The following is a 27,417-nucleotide window of genomic DNA, read 5'->3' as shown; positions in this document are numbered from 1 at the left end:
GTACCACTCATCACCCCGAGGGCTTCCTCATACCGGGACTTAATTTCCCTGAAAAACAAAGAACAATTCCCTGCATCGTGTACTGATGGGCTTGGATTTGATCCGCAGGATGAACACACACACACACACACAGCTTTTTCTCTTACATTTTTGCATGAGGACTCGCATGACTAGCCTAATAAAAGCCCAGACAAATAACCCAAAACACACAAAAATGTAACACTGGTTCCCATTAACTTCCAAAGCACTTCACTGACTGCAGGAAGAAGCTGCATTAAAAAGTCAGAACAAGAAGAAAAACCAACCATGACTGGAAAAAGCTGTATGCAAAACTGCCCAGCTAAAAGCCATCCACTGTGATGGAGCTGACAACGCCCGGTGCTGGGCAGAGCTGCTCTTGGGGCACCTTTGTGCAGGGTGGCTTTGACCTGGAACAAGACTCAGGCAGCTGCAGTGCTGCTGCCCAATAGCAGAGCCCATGGGCACAAGGTATTTAGGGGAGTAAAAGGAAGAAAACCCCCTTGCTTCACCCAGAGCCTGGGTTTGGCCACAGGGTTCCTGCTCTTGGGCTGCAGCTGGGACCCTGCCTGATCCAGGACAGGCTCCTCGGGCTCTGTGCAGGGATTCAGTGGGAAACACGTTCAGTCCTGATGCAGGACAGAGCATCTCAGTGCAGGGAAGGATAACGCGGTGCTGGCCAGGGCTGCCTTGTGCCAGACACCACAGCCTCAGCTGGCTCAGAGGATCCAAGATCTGCCCCTGCCTCTGAACCCAGCACTGGAAAGGCACCAGACCCCATGATGTGACCAGGACCCATCCCTCCCCATCCCAAGGTGCACACCAGGTACTTGGCAGCGATGCTGAGCGGGGCCCTTTCACCACAGCCCTGCACATCCCATCACCACCCTGCACAGTTCATCCCCTCCTGCCCCATGGCAGGGTGCTACGGGTGCTACATTAGGAGGTGTCTTTCTAGGAGCTGCTCCCCAGAGCATCACCCCACCAATTGCCAGCAGCAAGAGGCAGCAGCATCAACCCCCAGCACAGAGGAGCAGCATGGTCCCTGGGGAACAGCCCCACAGGACAATAACACCCATCCCGAGGCAGAGCATGGGGTCATAGGGGAGGGAAAACCATCCCCTCCGAGGATATTCCAGAGGTTTTCCTTGGCAGGAGCCGATGGGGCTCTTGCTTCCGGCCCAGTGAGAGGGGACACATCCCCACAGGGGGGGACAGCACATCCCATTTCATGTCCTGCTTCCCAGCCTCGCTCGACTCCAGCCCAGCCAGCAGAGAACAGGCTCTACCCTCCTGCTGCACAGGCAGGCTGGACAGCAAGCAGCACACTGAAACACACCACCAGAGCATCCACACTGCAACAGGGGAAACACGCTTCTGTTCACCCCCCAACCCATTCACACTCTGCCTGGGGATGTAATAGGCTGTTTCGATACCTAATGACCCCATGGTTTGACAGGCAGTCAAAACGTATGAGTGTGACCTAGATCCCCGTGAACAGCTTTGCACAGGGACCGGGAGGGCTCCCGGGGAGCTGACAGTGACTGAAATCCACCTTTTCCGACCCCGGCTGTGCCAAGCAGCTGCAAAAGAAATCGCAGCAGGAATGGAAAAGCGTTTCCATCCTTCCCCAGGCTGCTGCCAGCAGAGAGCCCTGCACAGGGTGAGGGGCACGGACAGACCCCCAAAGGGGTTTGCCTGGTTCCGTTGCCTTGGCCAGGAGGTGGATGGATGCGTGCTGCATCCACCCTTGGTGCAGGGGAGCAGGCAGCCCCTCGCAGCCCCGCCAGGGCCAACCTGCGCTGGGTAAGTGGAAACGGGCCCCTGTTTGCCAGGCAGAATGCAGTGGTTAAAGTTTAAACCACTTCCGCCGCCTCCTAACAATGCACAGAGGAATCGCCACAAATCCCAAGGCTGCCCTGACTTCCATTGCTAAACTTGGAAAAAGAAATACCAGGACATTCCTTTGTTGTTCCAGCTCGCTCCCTGTTGGATCCGAGGGGGGGTTTGCTCCAGCTGAGCCAATTAAAGAATCCCCATTTCCCCTGGAATAAGGCACAAACCAGGAACAAACAATGCTCTCGCTGCTTCGATTTTTAACTCCTTGTTTTCGAGTTGGACCAAAACCTGTCACCTCATTCGGGTTTAGGGCTCAAACAGTATTTTGGCCAGAAGAAGAGAGCCACAGAGGCATTCCGAACTGCATTCCTGCTCTCTGGAAGGAAACGCTCCAGTGCCGTGTTCATTGAACAGAGGCTATTTTGCATCATAAGCAGCTTGAAATACCCCCCCCCTTCCAGAATCAGTGTATTGCCCCAGCCAGTGTCCAGCACAGTCCTACAGCCCCCCCAGCCAGGGCAGGAACTCCTCAGCACTTACACACACCCTGCAAACCGCTTCTATTTTCGGGGGGCTGCTCTCTTATCTCTCCCCCCCCACTTGTGCCACCCCCAAATCCTCCCTCTCCTTCCCCAGCTCCCTGCCCAGTTGCTGGATTCCCCCTCACATGCCCAGGCTCATTCTCTGCCCATTCACCCCCCAATAAAATCCCCCTCCACAGCTCCTGCCCTCACTGCCCGTAGGCAGCATCCCGGTCATTCCCTGCCCTGCAGCCAGGCACAGCAGTGCCTGGGACCATCTGCCGTGGGAGATCTGGACACCAGCACAAGGAGCTAGGAAGGAGCAGTGATGCCCAGCAGGCAGCGGTCCCTGCTCACCCCACAGGAACCCCTATGTGATGTCCTCCTTTGTGCATGGCCCCAGTTTGCCCCCTCCACTGTCCCCAGTGGTGTATGGATGGGAAAATGCCATTTCCTTGAACTTGCAAAGAACGTGGCAGTGTAAATCACTGCTCTGAAAACCAAGATACACACTCGGATGCGAAGGGCTCGCCTTCGGCTTGCTCCAGGGGCTTTCAGAGCAAGAAAGGGTGTTTTAGATGCTCCGAGGATCAGACGTGGGGGCCTAAGCCAGGCAGAGGACACCTTGACTCGCAGTAGCTGTTAATCAGAACCCCTGCACCAAAAATAACCCGAGCAGCCACCTAACCACAAACAGGCAGAGCCAGCAGAGCAGCTCTTGCCTCAAGTGCAAGGAAACATCTATTCTTCTGCCAGGAAGAAAGAGAGACGCGAACCTTGAACTTGAGGAGGAAGGACCGAGTTCCTGTTGTTCAGCTGCAGTAATTAATGGCACATGTACCGGGGGAGGCCAGGAGGGGAAACACGTGCTGTTCGTGGAAAGCCAGCACGGAGCCAGTGCCACCGGCCAGCGCTGCTGGGACAGCCCCGGGCAGGATGCGGCTCCGCTATCCCTCAGCCGTGAGGCTCCAGGGGTCCTGGCCCATCATCGTGGTCCAAGTGATGCTGTGAGCATGGGTCTAATGCAGACAACAGGGTCCTCAGCAGGCTGGAGCCTGAGGAGACCGTGAGGGAGATAGGCTGCAGCGCAGCATCAAAGTGCTGGTGGGTATCATTAGTGGAATTTGCTTCTCACGATAGGACAGACCTCTTTGTCTCCTTTTTTTGGTGGTATCTTATCATCCAAGAGCTCATTAGCCAGGAATTCCTCACGCTGTTTATTTTCCATTTGTCCATATGTTCCCCACAAACTCGGCCTAGTCTCTGTTTTAAGTTTATACTTAGAAGCAGTAATTGGAAGGGATGAACAAAGGCACGAAGGAAGGCAACACAAGCACAAACAAGCTTACCAGATGTTTTAGATTCCTGCATTTCCCCAAGAAGCAGGATCCTTAATGTTTTGATCGTGTCATCACAGCACAGAGCTGCTGCAGTCCAGAATACGACCGGCTCCTCTCTTCTGCCTACTGGCCACAGAGACAGTAATTCAAGTCACCATAACCAGCCCCAATCTGCTCTTACCATGAGCAAGAGCAAAACCCTGGGATGTGCCTATTGGGCATCAATGCCTACACTGGGGTTGGCCCAGGGATGGATCTGGGTTTAGACATTGAAGCCACAGGGCAAAGCCAAGCCAAAGCCTTCCTGTGTGCTTTCTTATTTCAGTTCAAGAAGGCTTATTTTCCCCTTTAAGATCCATGCAAGTTCAGTATCATGGAACCATAGAACCAACTGGAAAAGACCTTCAAGCTCATCAAGTCCAACCATTCCCCAGCACTGCCAAGGCCACCACTAACCCATGGCACTGAGGTCATTCGGTGTGTGAACACTTCCAGGGACAGTGACTCCAGCCCTGCCTTGGGAATATATAAATAATACTTATTAATGTATGTATTCATTATATATTTATTACATTGATTTAAAGTTAAATAAAATGCTATTAACCTCAAACAGGGCTTTGCACTGGTTAAATTCAAATGGTACGTGTTTCCTTTTAGATAAAGCCTTGTTTTTCCAACACAGCTATTGCAAAACACTTGGGACAACACGGAGATGCTGTACAGAATGGAAAGAATTAAAATAAATAATAATTAGAAAAAGATACTGGCAATTGTGCATGATGCAACGAGAGCTGCTGGACCGGGAGACGGCGTTTCCATCCTGCTCCGCAGCCTTCCCTCCCATTCAGATCCCAGCAGTGAAAACAGGCCGTAAGATTAATGAGAGGAAAAACCATGACCGCAGCAAACAGAATGACTCACGCCCACTTCATGGCCTTCATTTCTAATCTGGAATAGGAATTTTCTGCTGGACCAGATTAGAAACAGTTCTCCTCCTGCTGAGCCCACAGGCCATAGGGATGCTGCAGCCCACACTCAGCGCAGGGCCACGGCTTGGGTAGAACAAAGCCAACCTCAGAGGTACCCAAGCTCTACCTCGAGGATTCACCGGCAGCAGAGCCTGGGATGAGAACAAGAAACGCAAGACAAAGAAACCCCTCCTGTTCTAAAGAGGGACAGGACCCTTCCACTGCAGCACCCACTGCTGCAGGCTGGCAGCAATCGACTGCGTACATGGAATTAAAGAGAGAACACTAAAAGCTGCCTAAATACTGGAAATCATGTACTAAAGCACAGCTCACATCATGGTGGGAAAGGGAACTTCCCAGTCTGATTGCAGAAAGCAATTGACTTCAATTAGCAGGGACAGAAACAGAGCTCTTGCTTAATAGGAGTATTGCATCTCCAGCAAAACAAGCACCTCAATTGCATCTCTCCTCTTGGCACTTGCGGAGCTTCCAAAACCTCTTGTATGAGGGAGGGGTTGGAATAACCCTTTGGCTGTCAGTCAGCAGGGCTACACGGGCACATTCCTATCGGGAGGTTTAAGCCATATCCCGATCAGGAGGGCACAGATGGGGCCAAAGAGGAGATAACTGGGGGGAAAGGCATCCAGCAGAGCCTTCCTCTGCTGCCTCCTCCTCTCCTCACCTGCTGTCGGCTGGCTCAGGCTCTGCTTAACGTGCAGAGGAAGCAATTCCCAGCAGCTTCGGAAAGCTTGGGCTGTAAAATGCTTCTTCCTCCCCATTTCCAGCCAAAAAGCTTGGGGCAATAGATGCTATTGTCCATTAAAAGCCTTCCTAGAAAACCAGGCAGGACCAAAGGACCTGGCTGGTACCTGATAATGTCTGCTCACCACCTCACCACCCTGTGCCAGAATCTGGCACTGGATTCATCCCAAGTCCTTCAGAGCAGCTTGCTGCCCTTTGGGCTGCAGCTTGGGATGGCATTAAAATTCCAAGGATTTAAGAGCTTTTGCTCCAAACAACTAAAACCATCGAGAGACAAGGACACCGGCATCAGCACCCACACAAATGGAAGGGATTAGGCACAAGTGGCTCATCCAGAAGCCTGGGGATGGGGCTTTGCATCCCACACCACAGGAAATCGTTCTCCAGGTTGTGCTTCTCAGTTCCCTGATAGAAGTGCTCTGCTATAACACACAAATCACTTTGCCCATTCATGAGTAATGAGGTCCAATTTCATCCCACTCAGCCACAATGGAGCAGAGAAACGGACTTTCACAAAGGAGCCAAGGGGCAGTTCAGAGCTGCAGACACCAGGTCCTGCACCCAAATCCATCCCTGTGCCTACAGTATCCGGATCCTGCTCCCCTCAGGCACTCAAAATGCTGCATTGGCTGCAGCTCTGCTTTCCCCAAACCCCAGCCCTAAAGCCAAGCCTGATTTACCTCCATGTAGGTGTGAGCTGCCCGAGGGATGAACAAGACACATCAGTGCTGTGCCCAGCAGGGCCAGGCAGGTCTGCAGCATCCAGCGCCGGCACCCAGCATCACACCATAGGGGGACATGGAGACACCTGGAAACAAAGAGTTAGGGACATCACTGGGGGCATCCTTCAGCGATGGCTCTGGGAAGAGGAAGAGGAGGCTGTCAGGAGCTGCAGCTCTGCAGTGGCAGCCCTGAAACCGAGGGCTGGTGTGAGAAGGGACCGGTCTCAGGCACAACCCATAGAATTGGCATGAAGAGTTCCCAGCCAAACTCAGAACCAGCTCACATCTACAGCAGGGAACCACTCCAGCTCTATCCCCCTTGCTGCAGCCACTGCCCTGTGCTTCAGATTTGAACCTGCAGCTGCTTCATCATCTTGTCATAGCCAAGCTCTGTGTTACTCTTTGTGTCACTGATTGCCCCTGCAGGCTTCAACCAGCCTTTACATCTGCTGGACACTGGTGGCTTGGGTTTGGGGGGGTTCTTGCAAGGGGGTTTTAGTTTGAAGTGAATGTATTCCTGCTGCCCCTCTGCTGAGCTGCAGTGTGCTGCCACCAGCAGCTCCCCCAGCAGCGACCCAGCCCCATTGACAGCTCCCACACCGAGGGGCAAATCCTAACCACGCATTTTGTGCTGGTCCCGCTTACCTCTGTGCAACTTGGAGGACCGAGGCAGTAACTCAATGCACAACAGGGAGCACACCCCATGGCAAAGGGTGATGGCGCTGCCGCAGGCTGCAGCCTATGTGGGCTGCAGGGGAGATGGGGTTTCCCCCAGGCAGGGGCTCCCCATGCCCTGCTGCAGGCTCAGAAGTCCCAGAGGAAGCAGCACCAGGCACAGCTGGGGCTTTTGAGCACTCCCCCGGTCACAGCTGCAGGAGGGAGGCAGCAGTGATTGCAGCTGCACCACAGCCTCAGCCGGGCACTGCAGGTGCTGCCCTTTAATCCAGGCAGTGCAATGCGTGTGAGCGGGCTGGCAGAGGGGGGAGCAGCGACAGAGCCCCAAAATGATGCGAATTGGAGGCAAAAGCTGCTGCAGGCATCGCAGCGAGGATAGGCAGAGCTGCAGCAGGGCAGGAGGGAGGGAGGGAGGGACAGATGGCCGCACGCACGCTCGCTGCACCCCAGCCCCGCAGTGTTGACCATTGCACATCTGCAACCCCTTTTCTCTTTCTTTCCCTCCTCCCAGATCACTTTAAAGGCCACATTAGGGCATAATTAGGCAGTTAAATGGCGAGCTGGCAGGGGCAGTGACCTCCGGCGGTGGCAGGAAGCGCAGCAGTGGGTGGGCTGGGGGTGCAGCCCCGCACACACCGCGCTCAGCACCACCAGGCACACGGGGATTACCACTCGGTTACAAACCCTCCTTTTAAGCCCCCACCGCAGCCTCGGTTTCCTCATCCTGCTCCAAGAACCCTGGGATTGTGGTGGACCCGCCGCGCTGGGCGATGCTGAACGCTCCCATCCCTGCCCCACGCACTGCACTGGCACGGGATGCCCCGTCCTCTCTCTCTCCATCCCCAGCACGGGTCCAACCAGGGGCTGACCCGCTGTCACTCATCCCCTAGCACTGACACTGCCCCATCCCGCCCCAAGCGGGGCTGGGTGCTGCACCCTCGGCGCTGGGCTGTGCTGTCTCCATGCAGGGCTGCGTGCGGCCGCCGCGCTCCCTTATCACCACCGCGACCTTTGCTGGGTGCAGATGAGCGGCTGGAGCCAGTTGGATTTGTTTGATTTCTGTTGGTGGTTATTAGGCAGAGGAAGTGCCAGAAGGGATTTTGACCTCGAGTTTAAACTTATTCCAATTAGAGGCACTGAGCCTTTAATTACCGAGCTCCAGCCCCTTTGGTTAAAGCAACAACAAACACAAACACAAAACCTGGTGGAAGATGGACTTCTGTCCTCATCGGCCCTCCGATCTGCTGCCCTCTTTGCCCATGGGCTGTGGGACTGTGGGCATGGGGCTTTCTGACCCACAAAGCCCCTCGTGCTGCCTCCAGACCCTGCAGCTGCTGGGTGTGATGCCCATGGGCAGGAGGCAAGGCTGCCCACTGTGCCTGGAGCATGCTCCAAAGACCATCTCCTGGTGGCATTGATGGCTCCAGCTGAGCATCACCTGAGGTTACAGTTTAGGGGCCCACTGGAGCTCACCAAGGGGCAATGGATATTTTGGAAACACTGATTTCTTACTCAGGATAACTTCTATGGAGTAATTCCATCCTTACAAAGGCACTCCAGAGCACCCTGGTGCTTCACTCCACTTGGCCTTGGGACATGGATGGTGTTTAACCCCCCCTGGAACTTGTGGTTCCTGGTGCAGACCCTTCCTGGCACTACAGACCCTGGGGACAGATCCCTGCCTTTTGCTTTAGTTATATCCATTGCCATTAGGTTTTATTTACTTGCTCAAGCTTAGCAAAAGAGGGTTTGTGTCTGTGTGAGTGCTATGATTTAAAAATAAGCTTCTAGGACACATCCTGAGATTGCTCTTTCACGTTAAACAATGGCTGAACCCCGCACACTCTGGTAGATTCCTTCCCTGATGGGCTTTTTGTCCATTCCCCAGTTTGGAAAATAAAGCAGAATGGACCTGGAGGTCTCCAGTGGTTTTATTCCTTAGCAGAATCCTCTACTTCACATGGAGAAATTAGCAGTGATCTTTCCACTGGGGGCTAAGCTTCGACCAGAGCCAGCAGAAGAGCAGGGACAATGGACAGATCCCATTCGTTTCCTCCGTGGTGCTCCTACCTTCTCCATGGGCAGATTTGATTTCCTCCAGCACGTGCTGGTCTCCATTTACCCGATCCTTCTCCCCTTGGGTTCCTTTCCCTTCTTTCATGGGAACTGGAAATAAGGTTTCAAAAAAACCTGGAAAAACCTTAAAGCAACTCTCAAATGATTGAAAAATAGGGTTTTGAGATCAATGTACAAACAAGCTGGTATTTGCACGAGAAAAAGCGACTCCTCTGTACCACAGCCGAGCTTTTCTGCGTAAGGCTGCTACTGATGCAAAGTAGTTTTAGCCATTTTGAGAGTTGCCATGGAATAACCTGCACCAGCAGCAAAGGAAAGAGCTGGAGAGAACTGGAGAGGGGCTTGGGACAAGGGCCTGTAGGGCCAGGCCAAGGGGAATGGCTTGAACCTGCCCGAGGGGAGACTGAGCTGAGCTCTTAGGCAGAAGCTCTTCCCTGTGAGGGTGCTCAGGCGCTGGCACAGGGTGCCCAGAGAAGCTGTGGCTGCCCCATCCCTGGCAGTGCTCAAGGCCAGGTTGGACACAGGGGCTTGGAGCAAGCTGCTCCAGTGGAAGGGGTTGCAGATTTACAGTGGTGGAAGGAGAAGACAACCCCGGGGGGTGGAAGGGCCGAAGGTGTGCATTTGGTCACTGCAGATGATGAGCACAGACTGGCCACCTAGATGGGACCAAGCTGTCAGAGCCCCACAGTCATTACTGGAGCTTGGAGCTGGTGTTAACACACACTGAACATGGGCTGCTGCAGCCCGTCACCCACCCGCTCCTGGCTGCACCTCCCACCATGTGCCCTGAACACTGTCTGCAGGGGATGATGAGCAGCAGGGGCCTGCAGCTTCGGCCACAAAGCAGGAATGCCAAATATTCACATCCTAAATAAGGCCCAGGTTCCATGAGAGCAAGCACAAGCCTCATCTACCAAGCTTGGGCAAATGTGATGCAGCTCCCAAACACATCAGGTTTTGCTTCACAGGACAAACTTAATAATTCTCTCTGCGTACACTTACTCTGGTTTAAAAAGGAAGTCTCTGTGTAACCCCCATCTATCTCCATCAGCCTGTTTGTTTGTGAAGACTATAAATGAGAGCAGCTCAGCCATGAACCAAACCCTTGAACAGCTCCACAAGGCAGATGAGGTCTATATGTGAAACTACCAAAATAATCCAAGACAGCCCCAAAACTGTATGGACCCAACCAATTCCAGGCTGGCACCAGGACTTGGAAACCTGGTTACAAAGGGGAGACAGACACCTTGGAGATTTGTGTTACAAAAGCAATGGAATTCCCACACAGCATCTGCATTTGTAAACAATGATCAGGTGCAACGAAGGCTTGAACCCAAATTAAACACTGCTCTACAGCAAGAAGTGCTACATAAGTGACATTTATTAACGTTCTGCTGTATTTACAGTTTTAACATAGTAAAACTCCGAAGTGAGTTGCTGCTCGGCAGAAAGCACAGGAGTGCACATTAAATCTACATTTAGAACGCATCATAGTCTCTGCTAACACAAATTAGAAAAGCAAGAATTACAGGTGGGGTAGGAATTGTCTCCGAAGTCCCAAAGCCAAAGGAAAGGGAAAGAAAAAAGGCCTTTGTTTTGCAAGGTCATTTTTTATACAAAGTTGCATCATCATCTTTCGTGTCTCCACTACCAATGTGTACCGTGAAAACCCCTAGAGATCCAAAAAGTAGGTAGTATGAAAGTAAAGTATCCTACAACATTGAGAGTATAGACTATCAAAAACGTAATACTTGTGCTGCCTTCAAAGCAATGCTCTCTGCCAATGAGCCCTCAGGAGCCTGTACCAGAGACCTGCTTTGGCCACGGCAGCAGAGGTGCTGCTGGATAAGGTGTGTGACCAGAACAGAGCCATCGCCCCAACCTCAAGGCCACCACCCCATCTTTGAGGCCACCCCTCTGTCCAGCAGCACTGCACAGGCTAGAGCAGAGCCCAGGCCAGCTCCCAGGATAGAGGAGGAACTAAAGCAAGTCTGTCCCCTGCTGGCTCCAGGGCCAGGGCTCACGCTACCAAGCTCACTACAGAACTACCCATGGAAGGCTTTATTAGCACGTCACAGACTCGACCGCAAGAGCTTTTTCAAACATCAGCCACTAAATGAGTCAATGATTACAGAATTCTGCGTTAATTATTCAAACTTTACACCTAGAAACAAATAGAAAGAAATGCTTCTCCTTGTCTGTTTGAACAGTACTTTTATTGAGTTACTTTAAAGCAGGTGATTATTTTTTCTTCTGCTCCAGAGTCTTGATTCACTTCCTGCAGGTGTCCTGTTGCTTCTTGAGGGAGAATTCACTAATGCAGGAAGACATTTGCCAGAAAACATCTGTTGGAGAAGGATATTGAATACTGCAACTATAGTTAGATTGTTATTTTGGATAAAGAAGGATGTAGTTCACAAAGAGTGCAGGATGTCTAAAGGCTTATGAAGTATCTCAGTACACAATGACATGACTCTAGCAAAATGCTCAGTGCTTTTGTGCGCATCTGAAGAGTTAAAACTCCTCAGGGGAAAACAGGCACTGAACCAGACAAGGCTCTTAGAAACACCAGCATTAAACATACACATGTACCAAATTACACTGTACTATGAGAACAAAATTGGACTGCCTTTAATTGCAGCATCCACCCAGGATGATGGTGAGGTTTGTATCTTTCCATCAAGTGTCTGGGTTGAAAGAGACATCCTCTGCTTCTAAACTGGAACTGTTTAAGCTTAAGACCCACCACAAGCCCCTTGCTCTTGTCACGTCCATCACCAGCACACATGGATGAACAGTGAACACCAGGCTAACCATTCCGTTCAGTTCCACCAGTTGGTGTTTGCTGGTTGGCACTAACTGTTCCTCTCCTCCTCCACGGAAAGATAAGTTTCAGTAAAGCAGCACAATTTCAATGAGAACAAACTGCAGATGATAAAGCTGCTGCTGAAACGCTCACGCTACGTGACCATACAGCGGGGGGAAAGAAACCCTCTGGTGACTCAGCAGGAATACGAGAGGATATTACAAATCCTGGAGGAGGCTGTAAACCATGACTGTGTTAAACAGAACTGAAACACTTCAATAAATGGACTGAACTATTTTTACACACAATCACCAGTGGAAAACTCAGGCTGGAAAACACCGCACAATGGCTGGTTTGTGTGGCCTGCTCTCATTACAGCCTAGAAATGAAGCAGAATCTTACGCAATTTGCAGTTTCTAATGAAAGGAAAGCGAATCTGGAAGAATCAAGCCTCAGTTTTAAAATCTGAACGATTTAATGACCCCCAATTTAAAGCTGGGGCTTGTTTGCTTTCTTTATGCCACTGTCCCAGCTGCAATTGCTTCAACCCTGTCTTGGGGAAATCTAGGGCTATTATGATATTTCTAAAGGGAGCATCATGTTGCATTCACCATCTGGGAAGCAACAGGATTTCCTTCCCCTCAGGGAGGGACAGTTAATGTAAGGCCATTATCTGCTGTAAGCAGGAAATTATGCTAGAAGGGTTCAACTACTTAAGCCTCCTTCTTTAAAGTCCCATTAAGAAGGCAGCAAAGTTAAGGTTTGGCCTCAGAATGAAAGACTTTTAGGCATTAAGGTCTTTGAAGGATGTTCAGGCAGGACAGTGTGTTATGTTCTAGTATGCAGGAGGGGTTTCTAACAAGCAAAGGTGTGCAGGAGCTTTATTTCTTCAGGAACTTGGCAGAAAATTCAAGCAGAATGCAAAATCCACACAAATGGCTCTGTCTGGGGCATAAGCCAAAGACACTGGCACAATCTTCTAACATTCTGTGACCTTTACTCACGTTCAGGACACACCACGTGCTTCAGGCATGTGGCTTCTTCTGAAAGATTCACTTGCCAAATACAGCGCAACACCAAGGGGCAGAGGTTTTGTTCTTACAATTCACGTCCTGGAATCTAACGAATATATCAATTCCTCAAAGCAAAAACTCAAGGAGAAATGTCAAGTATTCTTCTGCTCCCCACCAAGTCAGTCTGGACTCTGCCACAACAGGAGCTGACTACGGGATACCAAGAAACAACTGTTGTCTGCTGCCTAAACCATATTCAAAGCAAAGCCCAGCCTCAAAGAGTCACTAAAGAGAATTAAAACCAAAAGAGAACAAAATCAGGAAAGCAGGAAGTTTACCTTTAGTAAATAAAGAGAACTCTGGTTCTGGGGAGAGCGGAGAAGGTGTCTGGCATCTTCCGAACCTTTGCATAATTAATAAACCCTCTGAGGAACAGCAGAAAACCTGGATGGAAAAACCACGTCAGTTAACACAGGTGCTGCTCCTTCAGTTAGAGGGAGCAGTTCAACCCAGTATTACTAATAGAGAGGGATATTTGTCACTGGGATGCACAATAGCTGATTAGATTCAAGATAATTGAGTTTTTTAAGCAACGACACCCAATCTTTCAGTGCTTCAGGATGCTGCCACCAAGAAATGAAAACAAGAGGATGGTGTTTGTGTGTACCTTTAAAACCCTGAAGCCATTCAGTAGGAGGAAGGGTTCTATGAGGGTTACATTTCACTTTTATATCAATATGCACATATCTGAACAGCCAGTAAAGCCCAAACTGCACTTGACAACAGTTTTTAAGCATGCATTCCTTCTTCCCGCTGAACACTCACCTAGTACAAGGAAGACCCACCAGAGCCAGTACTGGCCATCAAAGTAACCAGGAAAATAGGTGGAGAACTGGGGGGGAAAAAATACATACATACAAGTTAGAGCGCATGGAAGTGCCTGAATCCAAATCTGCTCCCACCCATTTCAGCAGTAACCAGATCAAGCCCAGATGTGCACAGAAGAGACTTTATAGAACACCACATTTCATCAGCTGCACCAATTGCAGGGAACAAGCCACCTCCACAAACTTTCATTTAAGGTTTTTCCATACACATCAGGCCAACTCTAACCAAGGGGAACGGAACAGAACAATGCCCAGCCATAAACTCCTGCAGTCAGTGCAGCATTAAGACACTACTGGGCAAATACGCCTATTTTCCCATACATCTTTGATGCTTGTAAACCACAGCTGCAGTTTGTGAAAGGGAAGACCAGGTCTGCAGCAGTGCATTAATTACAGTGTGAGGTAGGACAGCACAGCAAACAAAAGTCCAGTTGAAAAAGAAACCCCAGACCTGTGGAACCCTCTGACAGGATCTTCTATTGAGAAAATTACTGCCCATTGACTGAAAGGCACTGACACTATCAGAGCACTGCAGCTCATTGTGTCAGTGGTAAATACAGCAGGGTTTTTTTTTTGTTTTCATTCTATTCAAGTTTAAAAACCTAACAAAAGATAAGCTTGTCATCAGAGTTTCAATCACATCCACAGGTAAGGTCACCTACTGCTGCCACACCTCTTAATCAAGCGCACAGCTCTTAACACCACTGGTACCACCACTTCCTACAGGAAAAGTCAACAGATGCTGTATGGACACATTCTAATTCCTAGCCCCAAAAGATCAGGTATGAAGTGACAGCCCTAACCCAAATGCTCCCTACTGATGCACACCTAATGAGCCTTTTTGCTTACAATTTAGGCTCTCAGCCTGGGATGTCTGTGTGCCATTTTCACAGACACCACCAGCTCCAAATAAAGCTTTCCTGACAGAAACATTTTCTCCCAGTCCCTCCAAAAAACATTTTGCCTTTTTTCCCCCATTCCTTCAGCACCAGCACATCTTGATCCCTTCCTGCTTTCCCCCAACATCGTTTCTCTTTCTCCTCCTCCGAGTTTTAGAAACACTACGTCAGCCTTTCTCTGAATCCAGGCTCCCATAAAAGAAACCAGTTCTGACCAGTCATCCCCTTCCTCTGCTGTGTGATCCGGTAGCGGGGAGCACAGTGGATGTATAAACAGTCCGGATATGCCGAGTTTAGATGGAAATAAAACAGAAGTGTGCTTCCTCCTATCCCCTCCTGCTTGTGCCGCAGGCATGTCGCACCAGAGGGCACCAGCGGGCTTCTCCCATCCACTTCAGCAAACCAGCATAAGGGGGATAAAACCGAGATAAACTGTCGATGTGCATGGGATTGCACTACACAACTTACCCTGACAATAAGAATCCACTTAATGAGAGACAGACCAAACCCAGAAATGGCCCCATATCGTCCTGCAGCTGAAGTAGTCAGACAGAAAGACAGGAAAAATCCAATCCAGTTGAAGAGGAATGCCACTGAGAAAGCAGGAGAAAAGCAGCAGGTCAAATCCCCTTTACATTCCAAATCAAACATAAAACCTTTGCGCACAGGTTTCTGCTAGTGCTGCATAAACCTAAGCATGAAAATAACTCCAGCTACTTTGGCTCACTGCCTGAAAAAAGGGGAAGCCCCCCCACAGACTTACTGAAGAAAGTCAGCATGAAAATGCCATCATTTCCTATCCTCAGCTGGTCAGTGTCGTCAAAGTCATCCCGGGCCACAAATTCATCATCCTGCAAATCCAAGGGAGATGAGACATGGGTGGATTTATGTCAGACCAGTCCATACAGCACTACAAATTCTGCATGGGGCTCTTCAAGAAAGGGACAGCAAATTGCAAAGCCTTCAGAAAGCAGCGTTCAACAGAGGGATCCAAAATGCTTCATTTACATTTAAGAAAGGAGGCCTACAAGAAGGCTGGAGAGGGGCTTTGGACAAGGGCCTGTAGGGACCGGCCAAGGGGAATGGCTTGAACCTGCCAGAGGGGAGACTGAGCTGAGCTCTTAGGCAGAAGCTCTTCCCTGTGAGGGTGCTGAGGCGCTGGCACAGGGTGCCCAGAGAAGCTGTGGCTGCCCCATCCCTGGCAGTGCTCAAGGCCAGGTTGGACACAGGGGCTTGGAGCAAGCTGCTCCAGTGGAAGGGGTCCCTGCCCGTGGCAGGGGTTGGAGCTGGAGGAGCTTTAAGCTCCCTTCAACCCAAACCAGGCTGGGATTCTATGAAAAGTCCCCTGTAGGGCAGAGGGCGGGAATCCTAAATCACAAAGAGCTACAAATGTAAGCAGGATGCTTCTCATCCTGAGACAATGCAGAGCATGAAATATTATATACATAATATGATTTCTAATATTTTTAAGATAGTCAAGACCCAGCCTGTTCTTGGTCTCACTGTAAAGAACTCCTCTATTCATCAAAGCTATTAAAATTGTCATCTCAGCAAAGAATTTGGCTTCTGCGAAGGCGCATAATAAGCAGTGGCCATGTAATGCAGGGGTAGAGGAAGAGGCTGGACAAGGGAGAGTGCTGGAAAAAAACCCAGAACAAATGAAAACTAATTATTCCGACAGAATGGCTTTCCCATCCTTGTATGAGCTACACTGACCTCTGGGGCAGTCAACGAAGTAAGCAGGAGGAGTATCAACGCTGAACAGTTAATCCTAAGCCTTTAAAAAGCCCCAGTGGCAGTGCCCAGGGACGCAGTCCAGCTCCCCTGTCAGCGTGCCCAGCTAATCTGGATGCTGGCGTTGCAGAGGTGTTTACATCACCACAGCCACCCACAGGAACACTGGCAATTACAGATAATAAAAATAACCAGCAGAAAAACCCCCAGATTAGCCCCAGGCTCTTGGGAGCGTGTGGTACCAGCACCCCAGGAAGCTCAGAACAAACACAAGTCATGGCCCTTGCTCAGCAGGAGTTAAACCAGAAGTTCTCCACCAGCAACGAGAAGGACACGGAGCTGGCTGAGTGTACTCACCCTTCCAGGAACCAAGGGGATTGTGGCTTCAGCCTTGGTTCTCTCTGCCTCATCGTAACTAGGCAGTGTTGTGGCCACGTTGTAAGATGGAGGCTTAGGAAATCCTGACTCATCCTTGTAGTCAAAATAAGCTGCAAAAGAAAGGGTATAAAGAAGGTAAGTTGTGGGCTCCCCGAGAACACCGTGTTGGGAATGAGCTGTGCTTTGGATGACTTCAGAAGACGTCAATACCCCAGGCTGTCAGATCCGGCCCCTCCTGTTCCCTCCCAGCCTCCTGCCATCCCAAAACAGAAAGTGGAAAACATGGGAGCACCTTATCTGATATACAGCAGTTCTCTGGGTATCAGTGTAACAGGCCTGGCTATTCCTGTTTAAAACAACGATACATGCTGTGTCTCTCCTGACTTCAATGATCAGAAGTAGTCATGTTTTCAAATCCAAGGACTTTGAGTGAGTGAAAGGCTCACTGCAAGCCTCAGCCCACCGGTGACCAATCTTTCCAGACAGAGACTCCAAATAGTTTTCAGCTGCATGGAAAAGGGATTGGAATAAGTGACATCACACTTCTGAGCCCCAGTCACTGAGATGCACTAAAGAACTAGAACTAACGGGACATCTTCGTGGTGACTGTACCAAGGCAGGATGCTCAATAGGCAGCTTGATAAATACAATATCCAAACTTCTATCCATAGCTGGCTGACAGACCCTGACAGTATGTTACATTTGATTCACAAATCTTACCTGAATAGTTGACTATGAAAAAATAGGAAAAAAAAAAAAGAGATTTACCTAAGCCAAAATGCTCTGCTACATAACCAACACAAACCAAGCTGCTTTGCTGAAAGCTATTAGGGACACGACAGTGTGATGATTCAGAAGTATAATCCTTAGGACAGTCTTTAGTTACTGAAAACTGCAGTAAGAGTGAATTCTTAATCCCTTTTAAGTAACAAGCCCTTTTTGGAAGGTGCACAGCATTATCCAAATGGCAGATAATGAGAGGGGAACCACAAATCCTCACAGCACTTTGATTTTTAACTGTCTTCAACCTGCTGAGAACACCACGAAATGTAACTTGACCGCCACTTGATGGGATGACATCAGATGAATGTAGCCAAAGTGCACCTCCTAAACCACAAGTAACAGCAGTCTCTCTGGATCAATTCTGGTTCTTTGCAGCCTTGGCAAGGATGCTGCAATGCCACCCATCAATAACAAGGAGAACAAGCAAGGAAGAAGAGCAGAGCAAACGTTGCTTTGTAAGTGAAATGTACCTGTACTCTCTGCAGAAATGCTGCTGTAAGGTGGAGGGGCATCATTCAGCACGGGTGCAGTCTCACCTGGCTCCTCTTCATTCTGCAGCTGAACAGACCCACACACAGAGAGGTTAATGGGGCTTCCCAAGCTCTGTGAAATCACCCCATAGTTTTAACTGCACACAACAGACTTCTGTTGGACAACTGTTGTGCAGCACCATGGGACACATGAGAAGCAGCTGAGCCTCCCTCCAAACACTCCCACTTGAAATGATCTATACATCATCTCAGCTTTAATGTGGTTTTAGTCGTATCCTCACACACCTGGCAAAGTGCAGCACACATCTTTTCAGTACCTTCCCATTCCCCTGGCACTTCTTCAGCTCACTGCTTAGGAACTGCAGTTACACCTGGTTTAGCCGAAGGGACACCATGAGATACCCAACAGAAGACTCCCTTGCTGCCTGTGGCTTTGCTAAGGAAGGGTTTTTCCATGGATACATTACATAAAGATACATACAAGTGTGGATCTTGCCATTTCCTTTCAACCTTTCACACTGCATGACTGAAAAGGAGATGGGTTATTTTGTGCACTGTGCCTCCCACAGGCTCTGTATAAATAACCACACAGCTTATCAAACACAGTGTCACTTGCATGAAGCAGGCACGTGAACACAGGCTTTGGCCAGAGAATCCAGCAATACCAGGGCAGAAGCATCCAAAGCAGAACCCACCAGAAAGGAATCTGTAAATCAGCTGCCACCTAATGATGTTTTCTTCTTCTTTCCTTTTCTCATCATCTCACCAACTACTCTCTTTTGTAATCACCACAGGAATAACCCTGCAACCTCTTCCTTAACATCTCCTTGATCTACCCCTCCCATATACCCACTCTACTACTCTTGAAGCCATCCATGACGTTTTGGTTTCTTTCCTCTGGAGAGACATGCTGCTATTCAAGTCCTTCCCAAGCATTTAATGCAAGGGGTCAGGGGGTGGGAATACGTTCCTGTTTTACTTCATGACTTATAAGGAAAAAAATCAAAATCCGCTCACACTTCTAACTGAAGGGCTTGTTTCATACATAACTGTTGTGTGTCATGGGTTTTCACTCCTTTTACTGCCTAACAGCAAAGCCCAGACTATATCCATGTGCTCTGTGAAAGTCAAAGCCAAACCCTTCTCAGATGCTCGAAGCACAGTTCACTGGATGTTTGGATGCAAAACCCACTCTATTAGTGAAGGAGGAAAGGCTCCAACACATCAGAACACTTTGGATACTGCATTCCCTGCACTACCCCCTCACCTGGTGAAGGGGTGGCAGAAACTAAAGCCCTAATGTCTGCAAGAAAGAAGACATATACAGCTTAAAAGCACAATCACCAAGGAGGGGGAAGGAAAGCACTAGATGTGACAACACTGGGAGAGATGAAAGGGAAGAGGACACAGATTATTGAGTGGAACATTAATTCCTACCACTGGAATTCTTACAAGGTTCTTCTTTCAATAGTAAAAAGGAACGCCTATTTTTACACCAATGTTGTGTGGGAGAAAGCGAGCGGAGCTTACTGCTGGTTTCAAACCATTCCAATCCAGGTAATGACACAAAAAACACAGTTAACTTTTGGAAGTGCAGCTCAAGGCTGCAGGAGGTACAGTTATAGAAAACAGCTTTTTCTTCTAATGGACAATGTACACAAATGCCTGCCAGCCTTTTTAATGATCCCAGCCATCTAAAATTCAACTAAGTGCCTATTAGCAAAGCAGCAAGGGTTCATGTGGCAGGAAGAATGAATCACCAGGCTTCGTGTGGTGCAGCCCTGCTCTCGCGTCGCATGCTCTGTCTGCCCCACGTAGCACCAGGGATGCACTGAGCCACACTACTCGGGTTCGTGGCTGATTCCCCCGTGGGCCACTGCTGAGTCTTCAGAACCCAGAGAACCTGGTGAAAGCAGGGTTTGACTTATGCCTGGTTTGCTGAGGTTGTGGGTCTTCTTTCTTCGATTTACTGATGGATTTTAGCTTTTACAGCAAGATTCCTGTATTTGAGGCTTTACAAAAGAATCAACAGAATCACAGATTGGTTTGCGTTCAGAGGGACCTTAAAGCTCATCCAAACTCAACCCCCTGCCACGAGCAGGGACACCTTCCACTGGAGCAGCTTGCTCCAAGCCCCTGTGTCCAACCTGGCCTTGAGCACTGCAGGGATGGGGCAGCCACAGCTTCTCTGTCTTGAAACAGTCCCATGTGAACTTTCAGAAAGCATTTCCAATGAATATATTTGTTAATTCTTCTAAATTTGCTGAACTTGGCACCGGGGCTGCTGACACAGATTTAGATCCTGGGGGGTTTTAACCTCCCCTTGCCCTTTGCACATATTCTTTATACTAATTCAGCATCACTACAAGCTTCGCCTTAGCAACAGATCATCAATAATACATTAACCCAGCCACAGATCATCCGTGTTTACTGCATTTCAGTTCTTATTTTATGTCTGGCACATAAGGTAGAACAGCACACAAATCCAACAGAGGAAGACAACCCTGATCAGATCCCATTTTTGTTGTTACTGTGGTTTCTCTGAGATTTCAAAAGGCAGATATTCAGGCGAATGCCAGAAAGAGGACTGATATTTGTTTTAAAAGGCAACAGGATCGATGTTTTCAGAGCAATGGAATCATCACCTTTGCAAGCCAAATGCTAAGAATAAGTTAAAATGTGCACCACTACTAAACTTGGGAGTACTCCAGCACAGCAAGAGCCTGCCCACAAACAGGTTACACTTCACTCCCATAGCAACATCCCTTATTGGAATCATAGAATAGTTCCGGTTGGAAAGGACCTTAAGATCATCCAGTTCCAACCCCCCCTGCCATGGCCAGGGACACCTCACACTAAACCATCTCACCCAAGGCCTCGTCCAACCTGGCCTTGAACACTGCCAGGGATGAAGCATTCACAACCTCCCTGGGGAACCCATTCCAGTGCCTCACCGCCCTAACAGGAAAGAATTTCTTCCTTATATCCAATCTAAACTTCCCCTGTTTCAGTTTGAACCCATTACCCCTTGTCCTGTCACTGCAGTCCCTAATGAAGAGTCCCTCCCCAGCATCCCTATAGGCCCCCTTCAAATACTGGAAGGCTGCTCTGAGGTCTCCACGCAGCCTTCTCTTCTCCAGGCTGAACAGCCCCAACTTTCTCAGCCTATCTTCATAAGGGAGGTGCTCCAGTCCCCTGATCATTCTCATGGCCCTCCTCTCCTTCCGTATCTCTGGCCTTGTGGAAGCAAATGCAAGTTGCTGCCAACTCTGAAGAAGAGAATTATTTTCACTTATACTTCCTTACTTCCCTAGACTTGAAATCTTGACTTCTGCCCTATGTTGTTGCTGACTCCCATGACTTACCATCCCCTTATTAATCACCAGGAATAACAGCACATATAAGCTGTCAGACATGTATGTAATATATATGTAATAGATATAAGCACTGATAAGCTGTCAGACAAGGCAGCCCACATCCATCAGGCCTCTCCCTGATGAGCAAATAACTGTTTTCTCTGTCATCACCTCCAGTTCATTTAGCCCGAGGAGTGACAGTGCCTACCCCAGCCCCACAGTGCTGTCAGCTCTGCAGTGACACTCAGCAGTCACAGTCCCAGCAAACCCTTCCCTGGCTCCTCCGTGCACCGGGAGATGCTGATGCTCCTGCCCAGGCCTCACAATGGGGAATGGATTCTCCCTTGGGCCCTGAGCACAGCCCAGCTCTGGGGAGCGAATCCTGAGCTCTCTGCCAGCCTCAGCTTCAACTTCATTTTAGCACAGGACTGAGAACCGTTCCTTCACTCCCCCTCCCAAAACATTCCATGCAGTGAGCACACAGCTGCACCCACACAATGGGATGCACGGACAAGGACCAGGAACCCACAGGAGCATCCACCTGAAGGGTCAGTTTGCAATGACCTCCCCAGCTACCAAGGTGAACACCACAAAGCAAAACATATTTGATGTCCATCAAAATACCACCCGTGCTCACAAGGATGTTTTTCACTGACTCACTGCAGTTAATGGTCTGCCAACATGGAAATACACCTCAGCCCTGGGAAACAGCTCTGCTCAAACAGGGAACTATACTGGTCTGACTGGACTGCAAACATGTACTTGGGCCAGCACAAACCTGCGCTCCAAGCCCCTGTGTCCAACCTGGCCTTGAGCACTGCCAGGGATGGGGCAGCCACAGCTTCTCTGGGCACCCTGTGCCAGCGCCTCAGCACCCTCACAGGGAAGAATCCTGATACCTAAGATAATATTTTATTTAGAAGTTTGCACGGCTATTTTCTCCTGTTACACAAGCTATTTCCGACACTGGACAACTCCTGTTTCACCGCCTCTCCCGAGCCCTGTTAGAGATGGACTATATCTTAATTCCACAATTACTTCTTCAGATAGAATCACTAAAGCCTTTCAGCCTCACCTGACAGGTACTGCTGCCTACAGGAGTGGGTGTTTCAGAGGCAAACAGCGAGACTTCAGTCACCTCAACACACTCTGGGCGGGTCACTGGGCAGCTCCAGGCAAGGCGTGTGGTCCCTATCGGTTGCAGCAGAACGCAAGAGCATCACTTTACTCTGAAACCCTTTTTGGAATCTTTCCTGGGTTTATGCCAATGGGTATCTCCCACTCTGCTTGTCTGAATGCAAAAAAACCTGAAAACAACCTACTCTGGACATTTCCTTATCGTTCTTATCAGTTGCTTGTATCTATAGCAAGCACATCTCCTGCATGCTGCAAGCACCTCACCAAGGAAACGAACAGCACCGACACCACTAATTGTAACTGCTGACATTAAAAGATTTGGTATATTCTCATCTTTGAGTTTCAATCCGCGTGACTGCTTCAACAGAAAAAATGAAATACAAGCTTAAGGTAAGCACAAGGTGGCAACTGGCTCCTTGGTTCACTCCAGCCTTCCCAGATAGTAAGTAATCATTGTGGTCCTCCATGGATTCAAGCTGCATTCACATTATATCCTCAGCAGTGTATTTCTTCTGCAGTTTCACCAAAAGAAAACCAAAGGAACTCAAAATCTTTCTTATGTTTGCCATGGACACCTCCCCTTATGAAGAGATTTAGGATCCATGTAAGCCTTCAACAAATGGAACAGGAAGAAATATCACTCAGCAAGGAATGTGTCCTCACTATTTAACACACCCACCATTTTCTAGGTGGGTTTATGTGACTCCCGTACATCACACGTATCTTCAAAGGCTTCAAGTAAAAAGCAAGCTGCGGTGAACACACAGTGTAAATAAACCTATTAAAAGCCTAGCTATTTTTTCCAGCATGGAGGTTGGTTTCTATTCTAAGGACAAAATACAGTTCTGCCACTGAACTCACAATCCAGGTCATGCCCAAAAGGCTTTAAGCCACCTAATCCTAACAACATCCCTGTACAGCTTCCCCAGAGGCAGGTCTAAATGCCAACAGCCTCCCAGTGTCCCTTTCTGGAACACAGCACTGCCCAGAATAACGACACCAGGGCGTGCTGCTGCCTTCCTTCCTCCAGACATCTCCCATTCCCATCTACAGCAAGCTCAGCCCCATCACCCGGACACCAGGTTCCAGGAGGAAATGAAACCAGCAGTCTGCCCTGGTTACACTGCTCCAGCCTGTGCTCCTGATGGAAAAGGGCTGGGGGAAGCTGAGATCCTTTCTCTGAAGTTTTAGCTTTATTCTTCACCAAGCTGCACTTCCTCAACGTCTCAGATCAGACTGCAACATCATCCGAAGGCGTCATTGCAGGCTATTTTTTATCAGATTATCTAATGCCTGCACAGAGCACATGGGCTGGAAAGTTAGCTTTCGAGAACAGATCATGTGCCACTGCACAGCCCTGGATCACTGCACGCGTGGGTGAACGGACACAGCCTGCCAGCTTGCAGCCAAAGAGGTTGCTGGGGTGCACGGCCACCCCCCGCTCCCCATCTACAGGGCGAAGGAACAGGGTGGAAGAAACAGCCAGATTCAAACCCAGTTCTCGACCCCTGCTGTGGTCTGATCACCCTCATCACCATCAACTTTTTTCTTCTGAAAGTACACACATGCAGATATCAAATCACTACAAGTCTGTCTTCACTGGCACACGGTACATTCATTCATTGTACATCCATGCACACAGCAAGGATCAGCTGTTGTTGAAACACCTTCAGTGCTGGGGAGACTCTCCCACCTTCTCATCTCCTCTTCATCTAAATACCAACTCTGCATCTTTAGTTTCACAGCTTGCAGGGCTTTGGGAGCTACACAAGCATGAGGAGCTGGTTCAGCAGTAACACACATTAAACCACCAGAAGTAAGTGTTCAAGGCCAGGTTGGACAGGGCTTGGAGCAAGCTGCTCTAGTGGAAGGTGTCCCTGCCCATGGCAGGGGCTGAAACTGGATGAGCTTTAAGGTCCCTTCCAACACAAACCAGGCTGGGATTCTATGAAATACCCGGGTTCTGGCAGAGGTCAAGGGAAAAACAATCGATTTCTAAACAGCTACAGAAAAGTAAACATATTTACAGGGCAGTTTCTGACTGTGCACCCCAGTTACACCACTGCTTTCCTGGGCCTCCATGATCTGCTTGGCATTAGCAGTAAAACCCCCGGGGCACAGCCTGCTCTCTGCAGTGACCTGTACAGCTCTATAGCACCAGCACTCTCTGCTCTCTGTCTGCCTGATGTGTCCACAGGAGCTGGTGAAACGCCAGCTTCACACATTGCTCTGTAAGGAGATCAGGGCTGTGCGTATGGGGCAGGTAGCACCACTGAAGAGCAGCTCAGCAGTGGCACGTTTGTCACCCCTCTCCATGGGCTCCAGGCGATGGGACACAAAGCAAGAGCCTTTTAAAAGACACTTGTGAAGATGTCTGTTGGGGTCAATGCCAACAGCAGGGCTCTGACAGGAAAGGCGATTAGTGAAGACCTGGTTATTTGTACCTGCCATTTCCAAGAACAGCAACAGAGATTTGTCTTCATAAGCAAACATCTACTTTGCAGAGAACAATGGAAAAAAGCCCGAGTTTTACTTAACTTTTACATTTCTAGTATGCAAAACCCAGAGGCCTCCAGCTGGCACAATAAGGCTAATATTGCATCTCGTGTGCTGAAGTGAACCTCTGAAGAGAATCTCATTTTCTGGAGAGATCCTACCCACACTGACAGTGCTCCCAAGGCAAAGTCATGGCACAGGGATTTCTACAAAGAACCCTGGATCAGCAGGAAAAGTGCTGCGTACCATTTTGAGGGATTTCTCCCTTACTTTATGTAATGAATTCTCCGCATCTGCTCGTCAGGAATACAACCAGAGGAGCCGGGTCACACAGCGGGATCCAACCGGGCCCAAACCCCTTCCATGGGGCTGATGCTCCTGACAGAACACCTCCAATCCCGCAGGAGGCTGGGAAGGGAGAACAGCCCCGCGTTTATGAGGTAGCTCTGTAGGGCCGGTCTCTGGCCTGCGGGGGTTTCACTCTGGGCCAGCGGGGACCCCAAGTCAGCGATGAACTGAAGCTGACCGTAATGTCCCGGCCCAGCTCGGGGCTCGACCTGCAGGCTGGGACCGCGGCGGCGCGGCCCTGCAGCACCGCGGGGATCGGGCTGACAACAGCCGCCGGGGACCGCCGCCTGCGCGCAAGGTCGCCCAGGCCCCGGCGCTGCACAGCCGAGGAGGAGCCGCCGCTCCGCAGCCCGAGCGCGGCCCGCCCGCCGGCAGGGCACACCGCGCCCCAGCGGGCACCGAGGCCTCCGCAGGCCGCAGGCCCGGTCACCGCCCCGCTCCCCGCCTCTCCCCGCCGCGGGGCAGCGGCTCCGCGCCCGCAGGCCCGGCCCAGGCCCACAGCCCTGGGACGCGCCCGGCCTCGGGCCAGGGCTGAGGCGCCCCCCGGCTCCGAGCTCCCGGGCACAGCTGCGGGGAGCGGCGGAGGATCCCCGCCCGGCCCCGGCCTCGCCCCCGGCCCCGTCCCCCCCGGCGCGGCCTACGGAGCCGCGGCGCCCCCCTCACCTGCTGGTACCGGCCGCAGGCGGGCTCGGCGGCCGCCATGGCGCTCGGCGGGGCGAGGGCGAGCGGGCACGGAGATGGGGTCTCGGCGGCAGCGCTGCCCGGCCGCCTCCCGACGGGCGCTGCGGAGGCGCAGGAGGCGGCAGCCGGGTCGCTCCTCGCTGCGGGCTTCGCTCCCGCCCTCCGCCCGTCACGCTCGGTCGCGCCCGCCTCCCGCCCCGCCCGCCTGCGGGGCCGGGGCCTGCCGGCAGCGGGAGCCCGGAGCGGCGTTGGGTGCAGGGGTCAGGCCGGCTCCGCTGGTACCCGGAGAGCGACCGGAGCCGGCCCGGAGCGGGCCGCGGGGCACCCGGTGCTCCTCTGCCCCCGGGATGCTGTGGGCCGGCAGCCTGTGGGAGCTGCAGAAGTGACCGCACAAACTGTGCACCAATTTATTATAGATTATATGTTATATATTATGAAACTTCATGCATGATTCTTCAGAATGAAAGCTTCCATAGAATGTGTTAAACCGTGTGCTAGGCTGCATCCCCAGAGCATGAGCAGCACATGGAGGGATGGGATTCTGCCCCTCTGCTGCGCTCTGGCTAGTTCTGGTCCAGCTCTGGGCCAACAGCACACGAGGAACGTGGAGCTGCTGGAGCAAGTCCAGAGGAGGCTACAGAGCTGCTGCGAGGGCTGGAGCAGCTCTGCTCTGGAGCCAGGCTGAGAGAGCTGGGCTGGGGCAGCCTGGAGAAGAGAAGGCTCCTGAAGGGGAGACCTGAGAGCAGCTCCAGTGCCTAAAGGGGCACTGGGACTAGGTGACGTGTAAGGTCCCTTCCAACCCAAACATTCTGTGATTTTATGATGCTTCTGTGAAACCCACCAAGTCAGAAAATTGAAATAAACCCATGTTGAAAAACAAGGCCACCTCAGCAAGAATACACCAGGGCACCCACAGAAACCAGCACCGTCCTAAGCCACATTAACCAAGGCTTGGCCATACGTACCCCTACCTATGCCCATCAGCAACACCCCATCAGGGTGCTGACACGTGCCTGCACCGCCATCCGTAGCGGCGTATCCACACAGGCAGAGAAGAGGCCTGCGACATGCTGCGCTGCAGCTGAAGCAAACACGAGATGTTGGCCAACTCCTCCGAGAGCACCATCAGATCTTTCATATCCACAGAAAGCAGATGGCATCGCAGATTTGAAACCTCAGTCCAAAAGAAGCACGCGTAGCAAACCACACGGAGATAGAGCCTGGTTTATTCAGAGAGGTTTTGTGTTGAATGTTGCACTGGTGAGGAGACTTCCCAGCTTGTGTAACCTTTATATTCTACGTGCACAGCTCAGCTATAGTCAGCCTTGTGCAGAACTACCCACATCAGTCCCTAAGGTTGATGAGGCTTAAATATATCAGCTTTAGGATGAGGAAGGCTGAATCAGCCCCCCTGGGATTCCAAGCTGCAAATTCAGAGTCGGAAGCATTTAAACCTGAAGACATGGGTTTGAACTCCTCAGTCATAA

At 50.5% G+C, this 27,417-nt stretch overlaps 1 protein-coding gene across 2 annotated transcripts; it reads right to left on the bottom strand.

The window, feature by feature from the left end:
* Nucleotides 1-11,115: 11,115 nt before the first annotated feature.
* Nucleotides 11,116-26,116, bottom strand: NDFIP1 (Nedd4 family interacting protein 1). Of its 2 annotated transcripts, none has more exons than XM_061348158.1 (8): nt 25,913-26,116; nt 17,892-17,979; nt 16,618-16,748; nt 15,290-15,377; nt 14,995-15,119; nt 13,566-13,632; nt 13,079-13,184; nt 11,116-11,266 (listed from the first exon to the last, which is right to left on the bottom strand). In XM_061348158.1, exons 1-7 carry the CDS (start codon nt 25,949-25,951, stop codon nt 13,081-13,083), a joined length of 642 nt encoding a protein of 213 aa, XP_061204142.1. In that variant the 5' UTR covers nt 25,952-26,116; the 3' UTR covers nt 11,116-11,266; nt 13,079-13,080. The 2 variants fall into 2 exon arrangements, with proteins under 2 accessions (XP_061204142.1, XP_061204137.1); XM_061348153.1 differs by having other exon boundaries at nt 11,116-11,289; nt 25,913-26,109.
* Nucleotides 26,117-27,417: the final 1,301 nt, after the last annotated feature.

The sequence above is a fragment of the Neopsephotus bourkii genome, unplaced genomic scaffold (genome assembly GCF_033783945.1).
Source record: "Neopsephotus bourkii isolate Nb327-2 ecotype Australia unplaced genomic scaffold, CSIRO-AGI_Nbou_v1 NB_52, whole genome shotgun sequence".
NCBI lineage: Eukaryota > Metazoa > Chordata > Aves > Psittaciformes > Psittacidae > Neopsephotus > Neopsephotus bourkii.
The sequence above is the reverse complement of the archived record's forward strand: the minus strand, read 5'-3'. Positions and strand labels throughout refer to the sequence as shown.